This window comes from Sinohyriopsis cumingii, chromosome 4 (genome assembly GCF_028554795.1).
Source record: "Sinohyriopsis cumingii isolate HCF-2022 chromosome 4, ASM2855479v2, whole genome shotgun sequence".
Taxonomy (NCBI): Eukaryota; Metazoa; Mollusca; class Bivalvia; order Unionida; family Unionidae; genus Sinohyriopsis; species Sinohyriopsis cumingii.
This window is the reverse complement of record NC_142964.1, coordinates 70,365,617-70,386,639: the sequence shown is the minus strand read 5'-3', so window position 1 is coordinate 70,386,639 and position 21,023 is coordinate 70,365,617. Positions and strand designations below refer to the sequence as shown.

The 21,023-nt window shown below is 35.0% G+C and overlaps 1 protein-coding gene across 1 annotated transcript in view; it reads left to right on the top strand.

Annotated features, from left to right (window-relative positions):
* The first annotated feature begins 394 nt into the window (after window positions 1-394).
* The window catches only part of LOC149801418 (RNA polymerase II elongation factor ELL-like), a 103,983-nt gene continuing 83,354 nt past the window's right edge, over window positions 395-21,023 (top strand). Inside the window, exon 1 of the mRNA XM_089955516.1 lies at window positions 395-526. Within this exon, the coding sequence (XP_089811642.1) occupies window positions 395-526 (132 nt within the window). The remainder of the gene's footprint in view (window positions 527-21,023) is intronic.

Sequence of the window (21,023 nt, the reverse complement as noted above, 5' to 3'; positions counted from 1 at the left end):
AGACTTACAAGAACAAGAAGAAGCAATAAAACAACAATTTAGGCAACAAAGCTTTAAAATATTTGTTTTTTTTCAACTGTTAGCCTTCTACATGAGTTCTTTAAGTTTTTTCCGTACACATCCGGTTTTAGCTGCATTTTGATTGGTCAAAACATTTAGATATGGATAGGGGTCGTCTAAAAAGTGATAGAAGTAAAATAAAAGACTTTTGAATTTCAATTATACACAGTGTTGTATTATTCATTTTGAAACTGGTTTACTACTGATATAATAAAATAAACAATTTTATTTGACTATGAAATCTTTAGATCTTGAAATTTCAGAACAAATGAGTACGTGATTTAGTTTAAATTTTGATATTCTCCCTTGTTTCCCGTTAAAACTCAGACCCACTATGGCTGCACTAGAAGAAGGCCAACAGTATGGGCTCTCGTCAAATTCTGGTTCTTGTACTAATAAGAGTGTTGTCCACTTCAAACTAACGGACTCATCTCTTAAAGCAATAGAGGAATATTTGAAAAGCAAGGTAATATTATATTTTCTCAGCGTCTCTTTTCTTCTGTTCACTTCCAAATCTGGTCATGTCTGGTAAAAATGCATAAACCGCATTTCGTAGGCCACGAATCATGCAGTGTCGGATTTTCTGCGTATTTTCTCCAAGCATTAACTTTTTTTTAGCGTTTGATATGATTTATTCAGTGCTTAATGGCACAGGATATGCTTAAAATATACTTAATTGAAAAATATTTTAGAAGAGTTTTCCTTTTTTGAAAAAATATGCTGTCGTCATCGCTGACAGATTGTCAATCGTCTGTTACTCTCAGCTGAATTACGGATTGAAAAAGAAATTAACATATCGTTCATAATAATTGATAACTTTGTGCCTTCTCCGCTTTAGACAGAAAATTATATATATATGAAACAAACAAATTTACTTGTACATTTAAACACTGGAACTAACTTGCGCGACATGTACTTTGTACCCAGTATGCATGTAATTTCTGTAAAGTTTGTGTTACACACGTGTTTTCATCAAGCATTTCTCGGATCTGCGACATATTGGTGTAAATTGTCCATACTGCTGGAAACTACACACTTGAAATTGAATAACTAAAGTCTATAGAGATCATGGCTTAAGCAACTGGTGAATGGCAGTATGGTCCATATGGTTTTATTTGCAGATAAGAAAGATTGCTGCGGTTGATCTTGTTGAAGTATGAGTGTAATTTAGAGAAGTAGAAAACAAAGTAATTATGATAGTTCATTTGTGAAAATACTGCAGTTGCTTATACCACGTTCATACTTACACCCGTTAGTCATCCTTGTAGTCGAAACTATCAACACAGATTAGGAGGAGATTCATGTATTATATACACATCACTATATAGTGTATGAAAGGATTATGTTTCGCAAAGCGAGTTAAAATTGTATCTGCAGTTTGATTCTTGGTTGTAATGTATGACTTCACTTAACGGTATTTATAATACAGTCACAATTTATTTAGATGGAACGTACAGTAGACTATTGATGGAATCAAAGTAAGAGAACAAAAACATCAAAACTTGTATACTTATTAGAAACAAATTTTTGAGGATATATAATAAACACATCTTGAGTATCCGTTGTTTTCACGTAACGTCACAAAACGTGTGTACTTCCATATCCGCCATTTTGAGCCCCTAGTCCCTCTAATCGGCACCTAATAACATTGTTCTTCCTGCATAATTACGAAGGCACGTCTCATTTTGTGCGTAAGAATATAATAATATAATATAATAACACATCATATTCTTTTGTGCATGTCAAATGCTTGACTTTTCTACTTGTTTTCTTCAAGTCAAACATTAAATTTCAACCATATTTGTTATTCTTTCATAAACAAATAGCTCGATCGATAAACAAACGCATAAACAAATGGATACACAAACAAATAGAAGCATTTAATGATTTTCATTTTCATGGGCTGAAATCAATCATTTGGTATCTTTCAAGTTAAAAAGCTAATTGTTAATATATAGTTTCATATTTTTAAAAGCATTTCAGGAATACTTAGTTTTGACATTCGACACAAAGTCGTGTTCCGTTCTGCATGTGTTTTATTTGAATACACTGAAGATGAAATGTCTTTTTGAACGGTTATCACTCTCATTCAGTATCATCCTACGTCCATCATCTCCACAACAAATGCAATATTTCGTGAAAAGTATTTGTACATACAAGTTCTGGCATGAAGCACATCCTATGAAATTGTAATTCGTAACTGATATTGCACCCCGAAAATCATAGTCCAGAAATACTCTTTCAAGATGACAAGCTTAGGGATATGATACAACACTTTTTAAAAATGTCAATATTGTCTGTTTGTAAAATAAGGATGTATTGCTATTTGATAGCAATATACATGATTATGGTTTAGATTCACTATTCTGTATTTCGATAAAAGCAAGGGAACTTCCAGCCTTAATTTTATTTTCGTTCTATAGGGCACATAATTTCAAGTTTAATCTACGTATTGTTTCAACGAAGTAAATGTCCTTATCGACAGTTAAATCAGATTATTATCTTGAATATACATGATGACCAATGTTGATAAAGGTTTGTTAGAGACTCAAGATGGCGGCGCAAGGTGCGTGCACATTGCATTGTGGGTACTTGCGTACTCAGTCGTGACGTCTGTGAAAACAACCCATTGTATCTCAATCAGGGTGCATGTATCATATTTAATTGGATAGTATTTGGAACATTATTTCACACAGGTGTGTTGATGATAAGGAATTTGGATTATGGTATGTTGTCTGTACTGTTAGTTTTTGGAAAAAAGTAGCAAATAATTGTTGGTGAAATGTAGCACCTGAACTTATGGATCTTTGATTCTTACCATCATATCAGTCTCATTATATATGTACATCATGGATACAGTCTGTATCATTGCATTGTACCTACTATATTTACTTACATAACTCCCTCAATTTAGTGTACCTGGGCACACTTTAGAATGCATTTTTAACATGGCAGATAAGTTCCCATTTCTTGTCAAAAAGGAAAACAGGTTAATGTGTAGATATCATTACTTGATACTTGAAATGACAAGAAAAGTGGCAAATGGAAGCTTGATATGTTGCAAAAAATGAGTTATTCTTTCATTACCAAAAATGGCAGTATATAGAAATATGGAGTCCAACTTTACAAACTTTAATTGACTTCTTAAGCTGGGACCCTGGGTAGTAAGGAAGTTGGACCTTGCATTATTAACTTGAATCATCTTGAGCTCTTACATCCATTAATTTAAGACCCCATTATATGAATTTAGCGTAAGACAAAAGGTATTATAGTTCTGATATATCAGCTATTGTGACTCTTATCCCATCACCTTCCCAACAGTTAGTATTAAAATTTGAGTTGCTTTCACTGTCTCATGCTTTTGTTGTGTTTTTTTTTCAGTCATGAGGTTTTGTGACATCTTAGGCTCTCACTGTGTTTCATACTTGTGTTTTTTTTGTCATGAGGTTATTAACTTAAATTGACATCTTAGGCTCTCACTGTGTTTCATACTTGTGTTTTTTTTGTCATGAGGTTATTAACTTAAATTGACATCTTAGGCTCTCACTGTGTTTCATACTTGTGTTTTTTTTGTCATGAGGTTATTAACTTAAATTGACATCTTAGGCTCTCACTGTGTTTCATACTTGTGTTTTTTCTTGTCATGAGGTTATTAACTTAAATTGACATCTTAGGCTCTCATTGTGTCTCATGTTTGTGTTTTTTTTGTCATGACATTATTATCTTAAATTGACATCTTAGGCTCATCTAAAGTACTCACTATTATGGATCGTTGCCATCTCACGTCTATCTGCATGGGTTTGGCCAATGTGGACATGTGAGAAAACTTGCCAGCAACTTCTTGTGGGTCTGTCATTCTTTTAGGTGGTTTTCCTGGGTTCTTCCTTTACCATTGATACTGGCTGCGTTGTATAGCCTATCTTGTGCTGAAAAATAGCATTAAACCATACAACAACTTCTTAGGCTTTATGTTCCATTAATATTAACACATTAACCCCTGGAGGTTTTTGTTGTTTTCGCCTGAAATTTGAGTAGGAAACACATTTTGAAAGCTGTTTTTGAATACATCCTAATACATCAACTTCCAGGTGATCTTCCAATAACAAAATGCCTAGTTGTGTTAGAAACATCGTTTTTCATTGGCTGTTTGGCTTGCGCATGAGCAGAAGGGTAAAAGTTGGATTTTTTTTATTTTGCTTAACGGTCCATTTATTTTCGTATTGAGACCACTCTTTATTCCAAATGCCCATCTTATCCTACTTTTTGCAAAGGTTCATCTGTCGGTTTGCAGTTCATACCGGTCTGCCTTAGATTTGAGACCAAAAAGTCTAAATTCCAGACAAAAACTTATTTCAAGCACAGGTGAATTTTGGGTGGAAAAAATGAGGTTATTCCCATTGTATTTTCTAGTACAACTAGAAATTCCAGATTATTGGGTATCATTGCAGAGCAACATCTGTCTACCTTTCTATAATACCACCTACTTTAGTGTATCATACATGACCTTGACACTATAGAGCATGGCAGTAGCGTACTACCTCCAGCCACATAAACTCGTAAACTCGTCGGCAGGGGTTAATGTGTTAAAATCTAGTGATTTCAGAGTCAAAGGTCTTGACATTCAGATTTTAGTACCTAACCTGGCTGTAAGGCTAGGCCTACTGATGGTGTTGTCTTTCACTCAAGGAACATTATCTTTCAACACTTTCATATTCTTTACCAAAACTGCTCAGCAGAATTTTGGTGAAATTTCAGATATAACGTGAATCTTTCTTGCATTTATACAAATGATGCCAATCCACCACCAGATTTGTCCACCATTACTAAAAGCAGGAAAAAAACCTATCCACCATTACTAAAAGTAGATAAAATACCATGTTAATGACTTCAGGAAGATTGCCTAACAGAACTTAATAGAAGGCATCCTGGTGTCAGGTTGTTTGAAATTTTGTTCTGTGATGCTGATCCATTGTCAGATATGGTCACCATTACAAGAAATAGAAAATACATGTACAGACCTTTCAAATTTGTTACTGTTAGAGTTTTAAAAAAATGAAAAGCTTTTCAGTGACCTTCTGAAGCACTCAACAGATTTTGACCAAATTTGACAAGAGAATCATGGTATGAAGGGTTTTTAAATTTGACAAGAGAATTATGGTATGAAGGGTTTTTAAATTTGACAAGAGAATCATGGTATGAAGGGTTTTTAAATTTGACAAGAGAATCATGGTATGAAGGGTTTTTAAATTTGACAAGAGAATCATGGTATGAAGGGTTTTTAAATTTGACAAGAGAATCATGGTATGAAGGGTTTTTAAATTTGACAAGAGAATCATGGTATGAAGGGTTTTTAAATTTGACAAGAGAATCATGGTATGAAGGGTTTTTAAATTTGACAAGAGAATCATGGTATGAAGGGTTTTTAAATTTGACAAGAGAATCATGGTATGAAGGGTTTTTAAATTTGACAAGAGAATCATGGTATGAAGGGTTTTTAAATTTGACAAGAGAATCATGGTATGAAGGGTTTTTAAATTTGACAAGAGAATCATGGTATGAAGGGTTTTTAAATTTGACAAGAGAATCATGGTATGAAGGGTTTTTAAATTTGGGCAAATTGTGCTGATAGGCCATTCAATATTGCAGTTGTTAGAAAAAAATAGGAAAACCTTTAAAAGCTTCTTAGAAACCATGATGCTTCTACACTGTTACTATGAAACATGTAAGCAGCTTTATCTAAAAACGTGGTTAAACAGAATTTGACCACCTTTGTCAGAAAACATCATGGAATAAGGGCTTCTAATATTATTGGATAACATCGTTGTAAAAGGGATTTCAGTATTTGAAAAATGATGCTGGTGTGCCATCATACATGTATATTGATAAAGATACAGAAAAATAATGAGACACTTTCTGGAATTGAGGAACTTTTTGTAACCAAACGGTTATTGTTTATACTCACTTATAAGTCAAGTCAAACTGCAAACAACGAAGATCCTGATCTGGCGTAGCATAATGCATTTGCTGTTCAGGGTTTATAATACTTTGCATTTTATATATGCAGTATAATCCAGCTTCAAAGAAATGTTACCACTATTCTCAAACTTGTCAAAAATCTATAATACATATGGCTTAAACATTCTTTTTCATAGCAGTGATATGTACTAACTTTTTTGTTATACCTGTATTTAGCAGTTTGTTGATTTGCCTATATTGGGTTGTTCCATGTCCTGATCGTACCAATGCAAATTATCACAATGGACTCGCCCTTTGCAATCTTCAAACACATCTCACTAGCTATTGTCAGCAAATTAAGCAATATAGGAAATAGTGATTTATACCTGACCATATTGCTTTTAATTGCCACTGTTTAAACTTCCCAACGGATAGCTTTGCATCAACTCCAATCATGTCTCTTTACCATTTAAGCATGCTACATAGAACAGGCATATACTGAAAGTGGTGTTTGTTTTTTTTCCCCCAGTTTTCGAAGATTACTGAAAATTGTGTTTTCTCAAAATATGACAGTTTCAAGGGGTTTGCGTTTACAAAAGCATATTTTTAGCTTGACACACCATGTTGCAATTGGATTAAAATCTCCATGTCACATAGGACAGTTGTGATCTGTTTCATATCTGATTGTGCCGTATTATGGCAGGTAGGTCACCATCTTGAAAATACATTTCATTTACATCATTAAGATTGTGTCAGTATGTCAGATTATACATGTTTGTCATGATTCTTTTTAAGGTCAGCAATAAATCAAAAAAATGATTCTTGTCAGCTGACTATCCCTGTATCCCTAGGTAAAATCTTTTTTTAAATGTTTTAAAAAAATTCTTACATTGATTTGTGCATCTAATTGAGCTGGTTTTGCTCTTGAAGCGCTTAGCAATATATATATATATATATATATATATATATATATATATATATATATATATATATATATATGTGTGTGTGTGTGTGTGTATGTGTGTTATTTTTAAAAATAACTACCCTAATTTTAAAACCAGAGCAACAGGAATACTTTTTTTTGGGCCAATGATGGATGTACATGTTCAAAATTTGACACAGGTTATGGGTGACCCAACGCAAAAGTTATAATTTCTGGATACTGGACAAAATTAATGCTACTTTGCATCACCCATATCTGCAGGTCATTTAATAGGGCAACATGAGAAAGGATTTCCAAGTGGGCCAAATGAAAAACATGTCTCATGTATGTGTGGAAAGAATGTGCCAAATACAGGAATTAATGCCATAAGCAATCCTTGAGAATGGAATTTTAATTTGAGAGGATTCATCCCAATTGTGTTAGATGAGCCTGATTACTGGTTGCAAAGATTTACAGTAGAGAGAATAGGGAAGCAAGTGACATCATGCCCTCTAAATATGTGAACTTGCGTCATTGCTGGAATTAAGTGTACTTATGGCATATTTTCAATATTTCAGTGATGCATAATTGCTCGAATTTATTGTTATTCATGCAGTGTATGTGGGCACCTTATTAGATTTTTCAATGAATATGATCTAGATTTCTTAGTTCAGAGAAATGTTTTACATGGAAAAGAAGGATGTTGTATCACACATTGTTGCTGCAGAGAATAAACAATTACACAGTGACTCTCTCTATTGAAGCATAAATATGTAGTATGGGAATTTTTTTTATGCCATTCTTTTCTGCAGTGGGAAGGCCTTTGTTTTGCGGTATAAAGAACACAGTGTCACGCAGAGTAATTTGATACAGTATTACCCCACAAAAAAGAACAACAAATAAATATGTATGAAGAGCCACAAAAGGTGGACTTGTGCACCTTTCAATTGAAATTCATTTGTTGTTTTTTTCTTATTATGAGCTGCCCAGTAAAACTTGCTACCTAGTGAAACTATGAGATTTACTGTATATACTAGCTTATAAGTGGGGTCCAGCTGCAAACTGCACAGACCCAGATCTGCTGTCAAATAATGCATCGGCAGATCTGCGTATGTCAACAGCTATGAAAGTTCTGTTCTCCCTGTACCTGGACTGTAAGCAGAAATACTATATAAGTTTGCCTACAAGACAAGTCCAACTGCAAACTGCACAGACCCGGGATTGTCATTGCATAATATACCAGCAGATCTGGGTCTATGCAGTTTGTTAGGAGTAATCAGTAGCACAAACAACAGTGACCCTGATCTGCAGGTGCATTATGTAATGGTAGATCAGAATCTTTGTTGTTTTCAGTATGACTTGACTTACAAGCAAGTATATATATGGTACTTGTTACTGAAAACCATTAGAATGAATGGAAGGGAAATATCCATGGTTTGGAACAAACACATTTTTGGTTAGCTGTTTCAGCCAGATGTTTAAGAAAGTTTATTTTGAAGCAGGATGTCTAGTAATTAAAGATTGAAACATTTCAAACCACTCAATGCATGTCACATGTTGACATCATCTACAATGAAGGATTTATAGATTAAACTATGAATTGTAGAAGTCATCAGCATAGCAGTGTGGTTCACTCATATGCAAGTCATCAGTCATGTGGTTCACTCATATCCAGCTCATAGCATTGTGGTTCACACTTATCCAAGTCATCATCATAGCAGTGTGTTTCATTCTTATCCAAGTCATCATCATAGCAGTGTGGTTCACTCTTATCCAAGACATCATCAAAGAAGTGTGTTTCACTCTTATCCAAGTCATCATCATAGCTGTGTATTTCACTTTTATCCAAGTCATCATCATATCAGTGTGTTTCACTCTTATCCAAGTCATCATCATAGCAGTGTGGTTCACTCTTATCCAAGACATCATCAAAGAAGTGTAGTTAACTTGTATTCAGGTTACCCCGTGTGGTCTAAAGCACTCACCATTACGGATCACTGCCATCTCATCTCTGTCTGCATGGGTTTCAGTCTTGGATTCGGCCATTGTGGGTATGTAAGAAAGCTGCCAGTAGCTTCTTGTGGGTCGGTGGTTCTTTCAGGGGTTTTCCCGGGTTCTTCCTCCACCGTGATTTATACTGGCTGCCATGTATAGCCTATCTTGTGCTGAAAAATGTCATTAACCCTACAACAAGAACTTGTATCCAAGTCATCATAGGAGTGTGGTTCACTCATATTGAAGTAAGTCTTAGCAGTGTAGTTAACTTGTATCCAAGTCATCGTCATAGTTGTGTGGTTCACTCATATTCAAGAAAATTACAAGATTTTACAAGATATAGCAAATATGCTGGGATTCCTCTGAGAAAAAGAATATTGTTCAGAAGAACTTAAAAAGATTATTTCCTAGGAAAATCAATATATGAAAACCAAACATAACTAAAATTAGGTAAAACAATAACAACTGGTGTTCCAAATATGGATCATATAATGACTATTTTTGGGTGGGGGCTCTGAGTGGTCTAAAGTGCTCATCATTACGGATCACTGCCATCTCGTCTCTGTGTGGGTTCAAGTCTCGGATTCAGCCAATGTGGTTATGCTTGCCAGTAGCTTCTCGTGTGTTGGTGGTTCTTTCCAGGGTTCTCCTGTGTTATTCCTGCACCATTTATATTGGTTGCCATGTATAGCCTATCTTGTGCTGAAAAATGGCATTTAAACCCTACAACAACAACAACAGCAACTGTTTTGGGCATTTAATTTCAAGAACTCTATACATAAACAGGTTTAAACCCTTGTTTTCTTATTTAGTCTTTCTTCCTATGACTTATTAAACTACGTGATCTGGTTCCTTGAAGTAGATTTCACTTGGATATTGTTGTTGTTTTGTGTATACAGCCGTTTTCCAGTGCATGATAGGCTATACATGGCAGCCAATATATTTGGTGGATTAAGAACCTGAAAAACCCTGGTAGGAATCATATTCCCTCTGGAAGCCACTGGCAAGCTTTCTCACATACCCACATTGGCTGAGCCTGAGACTTAAACCCATGCGGACATAGGTGAGATGGCAGTGATAGGTTAAGGCAAGTGTTTTAGACTGCTCGTCCATATGGGATCCCTGAAATGTCTGTCATTTCACTGAACTGTGCATTTCCTAACTGATCATTTTAGAAGTGCATGCCAGGGAAGGTGATATCCAATGTGGAGAGTTTTAACAGCTAAGTATGATACTTAATTGAATAAATACAGTTACATGTATTTGAAAAATGATGTAATGTTCTAAAAATTTTAAGAGAATAGTCAGACTTAACTGAGTGCAAATGTGTTCTGTGAAATGTATTTGACATGAATTTTGCCAGTGCGTTGCAGGACTAGAATTATGATCATCTACACGTCTTTAACAATTCAAGCAGTTTTCTTTTCTTCATCCTTTGTGCTATCCAGTTCCTCAATGCTGCTGAATTTTACCTTGGTTTCCTTGTTCTCTTACTGATAGCATACAGGGCTACCGTCTGATTTTGACATTTTTTGGACCCTAAAGACTACAGGTATCCACCAACTTAGGTGATTTTGACTTGCACATATTTTGAATTAACATGATTTCATACTTAAAAAAAATATTATTTTTTTTTTATGAAGACTAAATCAATTAAATTATTTTATCTAAAGCCAGAAAATTAGGATTTGTTTACAGCTAAAATGAATTGGATTAAAGTTAATTTAATGATATATTTTTCAGTGAAAATTAAAGGCAGCGCACCAAATTTTGAGTTATACAACAACTCTTTTTGGAATGCAATTATTGTACATGTCTGGGGTTAGTTGTAATACAAAAAGAAGGGGTTATGATTTTTTGCAGAACAGCAACACAGGTTATTTATTGCAAAGGCAAATGGATGACAGTGCCTTGTCCAAGGATGTACCACAGACAGATTCAAGTGTAGGACATGTATATTTACCTGTTGTGTCAAAAGACTAATCAATCAGCCACTGCAGCTCCTGCCTGAATTAGTCACCACATACAAAATATGTGAGGGCATATTGGGCTATAAAAGAAAGTGTTAAAAAAATTCTGATAACTTCTCTTACACTAAGAAGTCTTTGTAATTAACATGCTTAAATATGTCTGTGGATTGAGGCATGTTTCAAGATCATTCTTCCTTGTCATCAGTTAAGTATTTATTGTTTTATATTCAGTCTAATGATAAAAACACTTTATACAGCCAGGTGATTCACTTCATACCTTGTCGATGGTGGCATTCATGTAAATGTCATTGCTTGTTAGATTGACTTGCTGTATTTTTTTTATGCTTTCAGCATATGGATGCTATAGAAGCGCTACATAGAAATTACTGTATTTACTTGCTTATAAGCCAAATCAAATTGCAAACAACAAAGATCCTGATCTGCCATAGCAGAATGCACCAGCAGACCAAAGTATTTGTCTTGTTTTTTCTACTGATTACTCCTAACAAACTGCACAGATCCAGATCTGCTGGTGCATTATGCAACAGCAGATTTTTGCCTGTGCAGTTGGATTTGACTTGTAAGAGAATATAACAGTTATATTCAGCCATATCTGGATTATTGTAATGTGATTTGGGGTAATACCTCTAATTCAAACATAAGCCAAAGAAGGAATTGTTTAAAAAAGTTTTCACTATACTGGTCCACTGGTATAGATTATTCCCAGTGACATAATTCAAGTTCCTAATATTACTTCTTTTCATAATCATTGTCTCAAATGGATGAAATCATTAGACATTTGAACAGTTCTAGCACAATAAATATCGCCTGCTTTTTTTGTAATTTTTCATTATTTTCAGAGTTGAATTTTTTCAATGCAGGATGATGATACTTTATATGTTTTTATGTTCCAGGCTTGATACTTTGATTTTTAAAATAATTATCTAGTGTTGAGCCATATTCTTCACATCTTGTTGTTTGTGTGGGTACCGCTCTGGTGCCCTAGTGGTTAGAGCGTCCACATTGAATGTGGGAGGTTGTGGGTTAGATCCCTGGCCGAGTGATAGCAAAGACCTGCAGAAATGGTACTAACAGCTGTCTTGCTTGACGCTCAGCATTAAGAGGTTAGTGTTAGGACTGGTCCGCCTGATGTCAGAATAATGTGACTGGGTGGGACATTGTGCTACATGTCTGCAGCATAATGCCCCAGTGCTAGATATCACTATAAACTGTTACACTGCAGACATCGTAGTGATATGACTGAAAAATTAGCGATATGACTGAAAAATTGTTAAAGCTACATTAGAAATCCAAATCACACACATACTCACATCTTGTATATGCTGTATATGACAGATAGAAGGCCTCAGTGTAGATTAGTTCTGTAATTAAACAAGTTACCTTCTCTAAATAAAGTCTTTATTATTTTTATTATTATTATACAGGTATTTTGGCATCCACACATCTGTGCTTTAGCCCACACAGTAGATTGCCATATATACTTGCTTACCGTATATACTCGTGTATAAGCCTGGTTGTGTATAAGCCGATCCCCCCAAACTGAATTGGTAAAACTGTTATAAAGTGCATGACCTGCGTATAAACTGACCCATAATTTCTAGACTACCGGTACATCACAAGATGCACAAAGTGAGTTCTGAATATGTTTATTTAGGCAAATCACATTATTAAATAAAATGAAGGTACGAAAGCTAATTTATATGTTGAAATAAAAACAATTCTAAAGTGTTAAGTCTTAATGGAAATTTAATTAATCCTCATTCTAAAATCATGAATTATAAAAGTTCTATCACTTTTAGAATCCTTCAAAATCTGGCTCTGTATCAGACTCGCCAAACAGTTCACGAAACTCGGCTTCTGTTATGGGCGTGCTTTCATCATATACGTCGTCATTGTCACAGTTTTCGAAACTAACTTTTTTATTAACTAGTCGAGCAGATTTACAGGACAAAAGACATACTAGTCCGCAGCAAAATCCATTAGTTCTCAAAATACTGTAAATTGGAACATCCAACTACAAATGAGCTTTTTTTTCATCCTCCGTTTTTGAATGCTCTCTGCAGACGCTGCAAAACATGGTATTTACTTTGGGTTAAAGTTAAGCTACAGCCGACTGCATTTCCACTTCTCTAGAAAAGTTCGGTTCCTACTTTCTTTATCATACTGTTTGTCGCGTTCCCTTTTGTCCTCATTATTGTCAGCCATTTGGCCGGATTTCCCACACCTTGTACAAATTGCCACATTGTTCTCTTTGCTTTCTTTGTTTAACTATGATCCTGGCCAGTGCGACAATAACGCTTTGCACACCATTTGTAATGCTCAATATAAAGCGCCTAGGTGATCTGGATTTACATACGGGAGTTACAACAAATTCAATAACTAAAAATAGCAAGTTATTTGCCTGCATTTCTGTTATGAAATTCATTAAAAATATCAGGAAAGCAAACTTTAAAATAATTACATGCATTCATTTTTTATTAGTCAGGCTGACTTGTATTGGAAAATATTTATTAGTCAGTGAGGAAAATTATTAGTCGCGGACTAACGGACGTACATTAGTTTCGAACCCTGTTGTCATCATGGTCATCCGATAATGTGTCGTTATTCTCTCTCTCCTCATCATTGTCGGATTGAAATATAGCATCATCCTCTGTTCCATCCATGGCATTGCTGATACAGCACTTACTGAATGATTTTGCTTTTCCGCCATTCCCGTACACTATTCATTTTATCTGATTGGATTGAATATAAACTTCTAGAGAGATTAAACTGAAATAATTTCTTATAGTGGTAGTATACTATTTCTATACCTTATCCTGGAATTATTTCCATGTGTGGTTGGTTATCAATTTGTATTTGATAATTATTTATCATTGTTGTTTATTTGTGTTTTTTTTTAAACTACCGGTAGTGTGATTCAATTGATCAAAATATGATTGGTTTCAGCGTGGACATTATTCAAGTATTGTGACAGTTTATAACTTTGAGCAGAAACCATGTCCACTACCACATCTCATTAAACAATACATCTGAGAGTCGGCATGTATTAGTAAAGTCATTGGCATTGTGCAACAAAACAAACCTATTATTCCCGAGGCATTTACCACAGATTAAGCATATGGTAGCTATTGTACAACACTCTACCGCTAACAAACAACTTTGCTTTACAAACAGCTAAACAACAGTAGTATATAAACTGTGGCTGCCGATTACTTCTAAAACACCTGTCAAAGAAATCCCACAAATTATATTGTTTTACAATTATTCACGCTGACTCATATTTTGCCCTGTTATTTACCCTTCCTAAGCGTGCGCTCAACAAACCCCTATGGAGCCTCTCGCTCTTGTTCCTTTAAGACTATCGTACATGTATTTCTACTCTCGATCAAATTGTTTTGTCGTATATACCTTCAATGTCATAATTCTTTTATTTTTTTTACGTAGATTCTTTTCATATTTACACTGAAATAATCTAGCGTGCATTTGTACGATACCATAGAGTTTAATGATTACTGATTAGCTGAGGGTTAAATACTTGACTGGAGATTACTAATATGGCGTTTCTTTTGGAAAATACACGTACCACCGTGGCTCAAATAACACGTATGGCTGCATTTTCTGTTGGATGGACATCTGTCAGATAGAATTCAAGTACGTTAAAACATGTTTTTCATTCATTATCCTACCACTTAAGTTAGAAAAAAATTATTTGTTTCACTTAATGACAGCACAAATCTTATGAGCCATGTGGCATCTTTAGGCATGTGATCTCATCTTTGGCAATTGACAGAAACAATAAATACTGAAAATCGAGGGGAAAAAGCATTAAAAATTTCACACTTGGACCTTGGCCCGCAGATAAGCCGACACCCCTTCTTACAGGCCTGATTTTTTTCCTTAATTTTTTGGCTTATACGCGAGTATATACGGTATATGTCGGTTCCAACTTCAAACTGCATAAGTCCCAGATCAGCCATTTCAGAATGCTCATCAGTTCAAGGGAGTTCGTTGCGAGTAATCAGTAGAACAGATAACAGAGAACCATGCTTTGCAAAACATCAACCATTTCCTCTTCTAGGTGAGATGCTGCTTCTTTCTCAGATTTTGACCTGACTTGACCCTCATTGGTTAAATTTTTCTCTTAGCTGAAAATAAAAGATAACAAAATAGATCTCTAGAACTTTGAACATTCAAACTTTACATCTAATTGTTTTCATGTATTTGTCAGTATATCATGAGCTCTAAAGGTTGAAATAGCAACTGTAATTGTTCTTTTAGGCAGAGAAGTCACCTGTTTTTATATCTGTGAATAGTTTTGCACTTCACTCACTGATTTGGAGAGGATTCCAGTGTGGAAAAAAGGCCTTTATTCAGTACCATCCTATTCACCATCACCATGTGCCTAATGTACTTTGGCGCCCGCCCGCTCCCCCCCCCCCCCCATTGGGCAGCAGAGTGATACTAAGGACATAAGACCCTGATTAGGTGGCATCTTCATTGGAAGACTTACGATATTTGCTTGGTTCAGAAGTAAAATTGTATCAGTTTTTAAAATCTGTTATTGCAATTCTCCTGGATGGGTCATTATATCAGCTTGCCGATCTGACCTCCAGTGTGGTCGCCATGGCAGCTATCTTGAAAATGTTACCACTGTTCATTCTAAATGGATTGTCATGTTAACATTAGGGTTTTCACCAGAAGCTTTCTGTTGATGACTGATTGTAAATGGTCTGATTTTGCATCTATCTTGTCTTCTTGGAAATTCTTTTTGTCAAGTAGAGCATCAATCCCGACAGGGGACTCTTGTTTTATTTTAAATTGTCACTGAATCTGTTTCTGTATTGCATCAATTACATCATTGTTTTGCCATTATCAGAACAGATTTTTTCCAGATTGATTTCTTGTAGTGTATAATTAAATCTGAAACACTGTTCATATTTTTTTGAAAGAATGGATAGAAAATTCTGTTGTAGTTAATGTAAAAATATTTGTTATGTTGACAGCATATTTATTGGTCTCTTAAATTGATAAATATGCAATTGCAACTGAAATTTACTGCTCTGGTGGCATAGTGGTTAAAGCATCTGCCTCAGATGTGGGAGGTCGTGGGCCAAGTCAAGTCATACCAAAGACTTCAAAAATGGTACTAACAGTTGCCTCTGTTGGCGCTCAGCATTAAGAGGTTAGTATTAGGACTGGTCGGCCTGGTGTCAGGATAATGTGACTGGATGTTACATGATGCCCCAGTGCTAGGCATCACCATAAACTGCCACACTGCAGACTTGTTAGCGATATGACTGAAAAATTGTTAAATCTACATTAAAAATCCAAATCATACACACACACACACACATTATCTTATTTCTCTCTCTGGCTCTCTCACTTCTCAGGTGTTTTAAAATCCTGAATGGAAGTCATTTCACCTATTTTTCTTACTCTAGTTTGAGTCCTGATATTTATTGATAACTTAGGAATTGTGGCTTTTCTGACGTCAAAAGAAGACTTTATATTAATACGTTTGTTTGAAAACCAAACTAGGCGCATCAGTTAATCGCAGTTGATAATAAGAGAGATGAGTCCTGTGTATAGAAGAAATTAATATATTTGGTCTATTATATATGGGGACTATTAGAAAACAAGTTCAGTCCTAGCAGCATTTTTGCACTGAAAAAAAACCCATATTGCTCATTCATATACTGTATAATGGATGCATCCGTGCAATTCAAATAATTGCCACAAATTTTTAATAACACCATACTACAGTTTGTTACAGAGAGCATCTCAAATGATATTTGCATCTCTTGTTTTATTTTCACATCAGCATCTTGAAATGTAGTTAAAATTAGTTTTGTGCATGAAGGATTTACACTTAATTCACACTGAGATACACCACAACACCATTCATTTGATACATGCTGAAAAAGACTGGTCTATTTATATGTAATTGGCCATGTTCGTCCTGACTTCTGGTTTTTCATTCCTAGTGCAAATCGCAATTGCTACTTGCAATTTCTTATCAAAATTCACTTGACTGGTTTGCAGATGATTTACAGGGACCGCTCTGGTGTCAAAGAGCGTCAGATTGGTTTAGTAACTTTAGTGGATGCTGATCTGGCTTCTGATCAAATCACCATTATACAACTTCTCAAAAACTGCACAAGAGAATTTATCTGAATTTGACAGAAATTATTCTGGCATGAAAGCCCATTAATTGTTTTCAAAATGTCGATTCAGCACCAGATATGATCACTACTACTACTAAAAAATAGTTAAACCTTTTAATGACTTTTCAAAATACATTCAAAAACATGTTTTTTGTGGGGGGGGGGGCAAATTGTGATGATCTGTCTTAAAATGCAGCTACTGGCTGTTTTTTATATATAAAAAAAGGCTTTTAATGAATTCTCAAAAACTGCTCAACAGAATTTGATCAAATTGACAGAAGGCATCCTTGGTTGAAGTGCTTTCAGAATTATGCAGATGATGCTGATTCACCTTCATATACATGTGCTTTTACCAAACTAGAAAAAAACATTTCTTTATTGGACAAATTATGCTGATATGTGCTTAAATAATGCCTTGAAATAAATATAGTGTATGCAATCAGGTTTCTTGGCAGATGATGGGTAATCTATCTCAGACCCACTTGAACCACTTGTTTTAAATTTGATGTGGTAATTAGAGAAAACAGCAAAATGTAAACTTATGTTACCAGACTGAGTCCTGATCACCAAGGCATGCCTTTTAAAATGCATTTAGTAGCTTGAAGATCTAGACCAATTCTGGTTGCATTCAATTATTCATGTATGGTACAATTACAGTTAAACATCTCTTAATGGTTGCCTGAGTTGAGTGGTCACCTGGTCACCACCACCGTTCTATTTCCCCCCAGCAAATTTTCTATATCAGTTTCATGTAATTATCAGTTACTTGGTTTCTGCGGTCAACAGCCATGTGCTTTCTCACCAAGCAGTGGTTTCACCCTGTCTACAGATACCTGTAGTCTTTAGGGTCCAAAAAATGTCACTTGAGGGTACTGCACCAAATATGTAAATGAAACTACTTTTGTTGGATGATCAGTGCATGGTATATATAAAGGTAAATTGCTTGTAGCAATGTCCAAATGTTTCTTATTCAGTTTTATTTCATAGTCCAGTGAAACTCTGAAGTCAGCATATCGGTTTCAAAAACATTGCAGTTTTCAACCTTACAGGAGATATACTGCACTAGTGACATGTAATCTGAATATCCTCTGACCTTTTCCACCTCATCTGTTATACTTTGACATTTATATTGGAGTGTTGGGTCAGAGTCCGTAACCTTTTTAAAAAAATTGGAATTCAACACCACCTTGCACTGGCGGCATAGGGCAGCTGCTTACCAGCAGGCCAAGTAAACATAAACAATGTTACATGGAGTCATATCTGAACTAAATTGATTGGAAGGTGATTTGATTTATTCTGAGAAATTGTATTTTAATCAGTGTCTTGGATCTGCTTACAGACAAGATGAAACTTCTACACTGATAAAATTTGACCCAGTACTCGCCATTTGTTATTGCTAGTCACATGACTACATATATCTTGCAGCCAACCTGGCCATGTAGTTACTTGATATCAACAATAAACCCCTTTCAAATGTTAAATATTTTAAAATATTAAATGAACATCACATATTGTTTATAAAAGAAAGAAAGGACATACAATTATAATCAACATAATTGTTCTAAGAACAATGACCAGAAACATGTAACTGTCACAGCAACTTGGAGAAAGTCAGATTCATAATGAATGGAGCCATATCAAAGATGGTTGTGTTTTATCATGTGACTACTGCACTGAATTGTGTTCTCTGCCCGATGAAACTAGCATTGTGGTGGCAAATTCAAAATTTTTGATAGGCATTTGACTCTGACCGTACACACCAACATAAAAGTCAGAATACAAAGAATGGGGAGAGAAGGGTCAGAGGAAACTCGGATTAGCATTTAAGGTGCTACTAACCATAGCTCCAGGAAGCTTTATTTCATTTACCATCATCAAAAGCAGACTGTCTGTTGATCTTGGTATGAGCAACAGCTTCTAATCCGTCAATTGTTTAAATATGAACGTATGTTTTCATGCTTAACAAAAGTCCAGTTGTGTGTTTCACAGTCACAGGTAAGCTGTCAATTTGTAAACATTATTTAGATGCTGTTTCTATGGTAAATGAGATAAAAGTGCATGCATGTGTTTAGATGTGTGCATAAGAGAGAGAGAAAGAGAGAGAGAGCATGTACTTTGTTGTAGAATAAGAGAGAGTAAATTTATTTAAAAGCTGTTTCTAATGAAAATGAGAAAAGGGCTTGCAAGTGTGTGGGTGTAAGAGAGAGAGAAAACATATACCCTGTTGTAGAATAAGAGAGAGAGAGAAAGAGATAAATTAGTGCATGTACAGAGTTGTAGTTTTCTTGATTATTGCAAAATAGTTCAGTTAAATGAAAGTATCTTGGTATCATACTACTACGTCTAATAATATAACATGAAATAATAATGATACTAGTGCTAATAATAACGTTATGCTATTTAGTTCATGGTACATACATTTGTCTTAAACCAAGTTTGAACTGTACCTGCTCTCAGAGGTCACCTGTCTACAAAGGCTACTTTTGCCTTTTCCCATGAGTGGCTGTTATAGAAAGGTTTGTACATTGAAGAATATTATGTTAGGCTATAAAGACTTTCCATTAGAGGCCTCTTCCTGCACAAGTTCAAAGAGCAGCAGATTTGTTTTTGAAGAGGAGTTGAAAATTTGTACTACCTAACAACTGAATCTGATGTATTAAAAAAAATTCTTTGAGGCTTATATACTAAAAAAGTTAGAAAATACAGAAATAACTTTGCTGATGAATGCACACTATTTTTTAATTATATTTAGTAATTGCTTGTTATAGTCTGTTTTAATTTTTTTTCTCAATATTGACAACTACTGTAATTTTAGTCATTTCCTAAATTTCCACATGATTACTGTTTGGTTCATAAGTGATCACATATTCCATAAACTCTAATCTGTAGATTGGCGCCTTTTTATACATCACTTATTCCTACATATCAATAGCAGATAATACATGTAGCAGCTTTTTTTGAGGGTCACAAGTTTGAATGTAATTATTCTTAATGCATTAGAATTTAAAATAATAACAAAAAAGGGTTTCAGTATAGTACATTCAGTCTCAGTCGAATCTGTGTGGGGGATGATAATACATGTACGTCCAAAGGGAAAAAGATTGGTAGGAAATATCTTTTGCTTCCTCTTAAGTGTTACATTGATGTTTTGGCTTCCACCATCTCATGGTGGATTATTATTACCATGAAAAGTGCATATTACTTCCTTCAGACATTTTGTGTATGAAACAAAAAGCCCATGAGGTTAGAGCTGTCACTGCCTGATGGGCATATTTTCAAGTCTCCCTTGGAATATGTGGATCTCCCCATCAAATCATGAGCATGTTTCATTTTTATCTGTTTCGATTAGTTTTAACACATCAGCCTGCCCACATAACTGACACATTCAGCTGAGCAATAGCGACAGGATGTGTATTGCTGCAATGAAAATATACTTGGGGTGGTGTTTTTTTTGTAATTATACAATGCTTGCCTGTTTTCTGTTACCAAATGCCCTCCTCCCACCCCACTCTGATGTCCTGACATAATCATTGCTTATGAAAAAGATAGTGTTCTTAGCCAGGGCATGTGAGGTATTTGAGTGGACTGGTTTGTTTACAGTTCTCCACTTCGAGGGAGAATGTATTCACATCCAAAAGACAAGGGTTTTTTTTGGCAAGAAAAAGAATGCTAGTAAGCTACTCAAAAGTGATGGGTAAGTATTGCATAATTAAAATTAGTTTTTCTAGTTTTTCACCTCAAACACAACTAAAAAAAACCTACATTTCTTGGGTCTAAAGGTCGTTAGTCTTGGTCATGGTAAATATAACACAACCATAAAGGTATCTGCATGGTACATTTTTAAGAATGCTTATTTTGACCAGATATCATTAACATTCATTGGTTAGTAATCTCCAGTCGACCATGCCCTCTGCACCAATGCCTACACAGAGAACT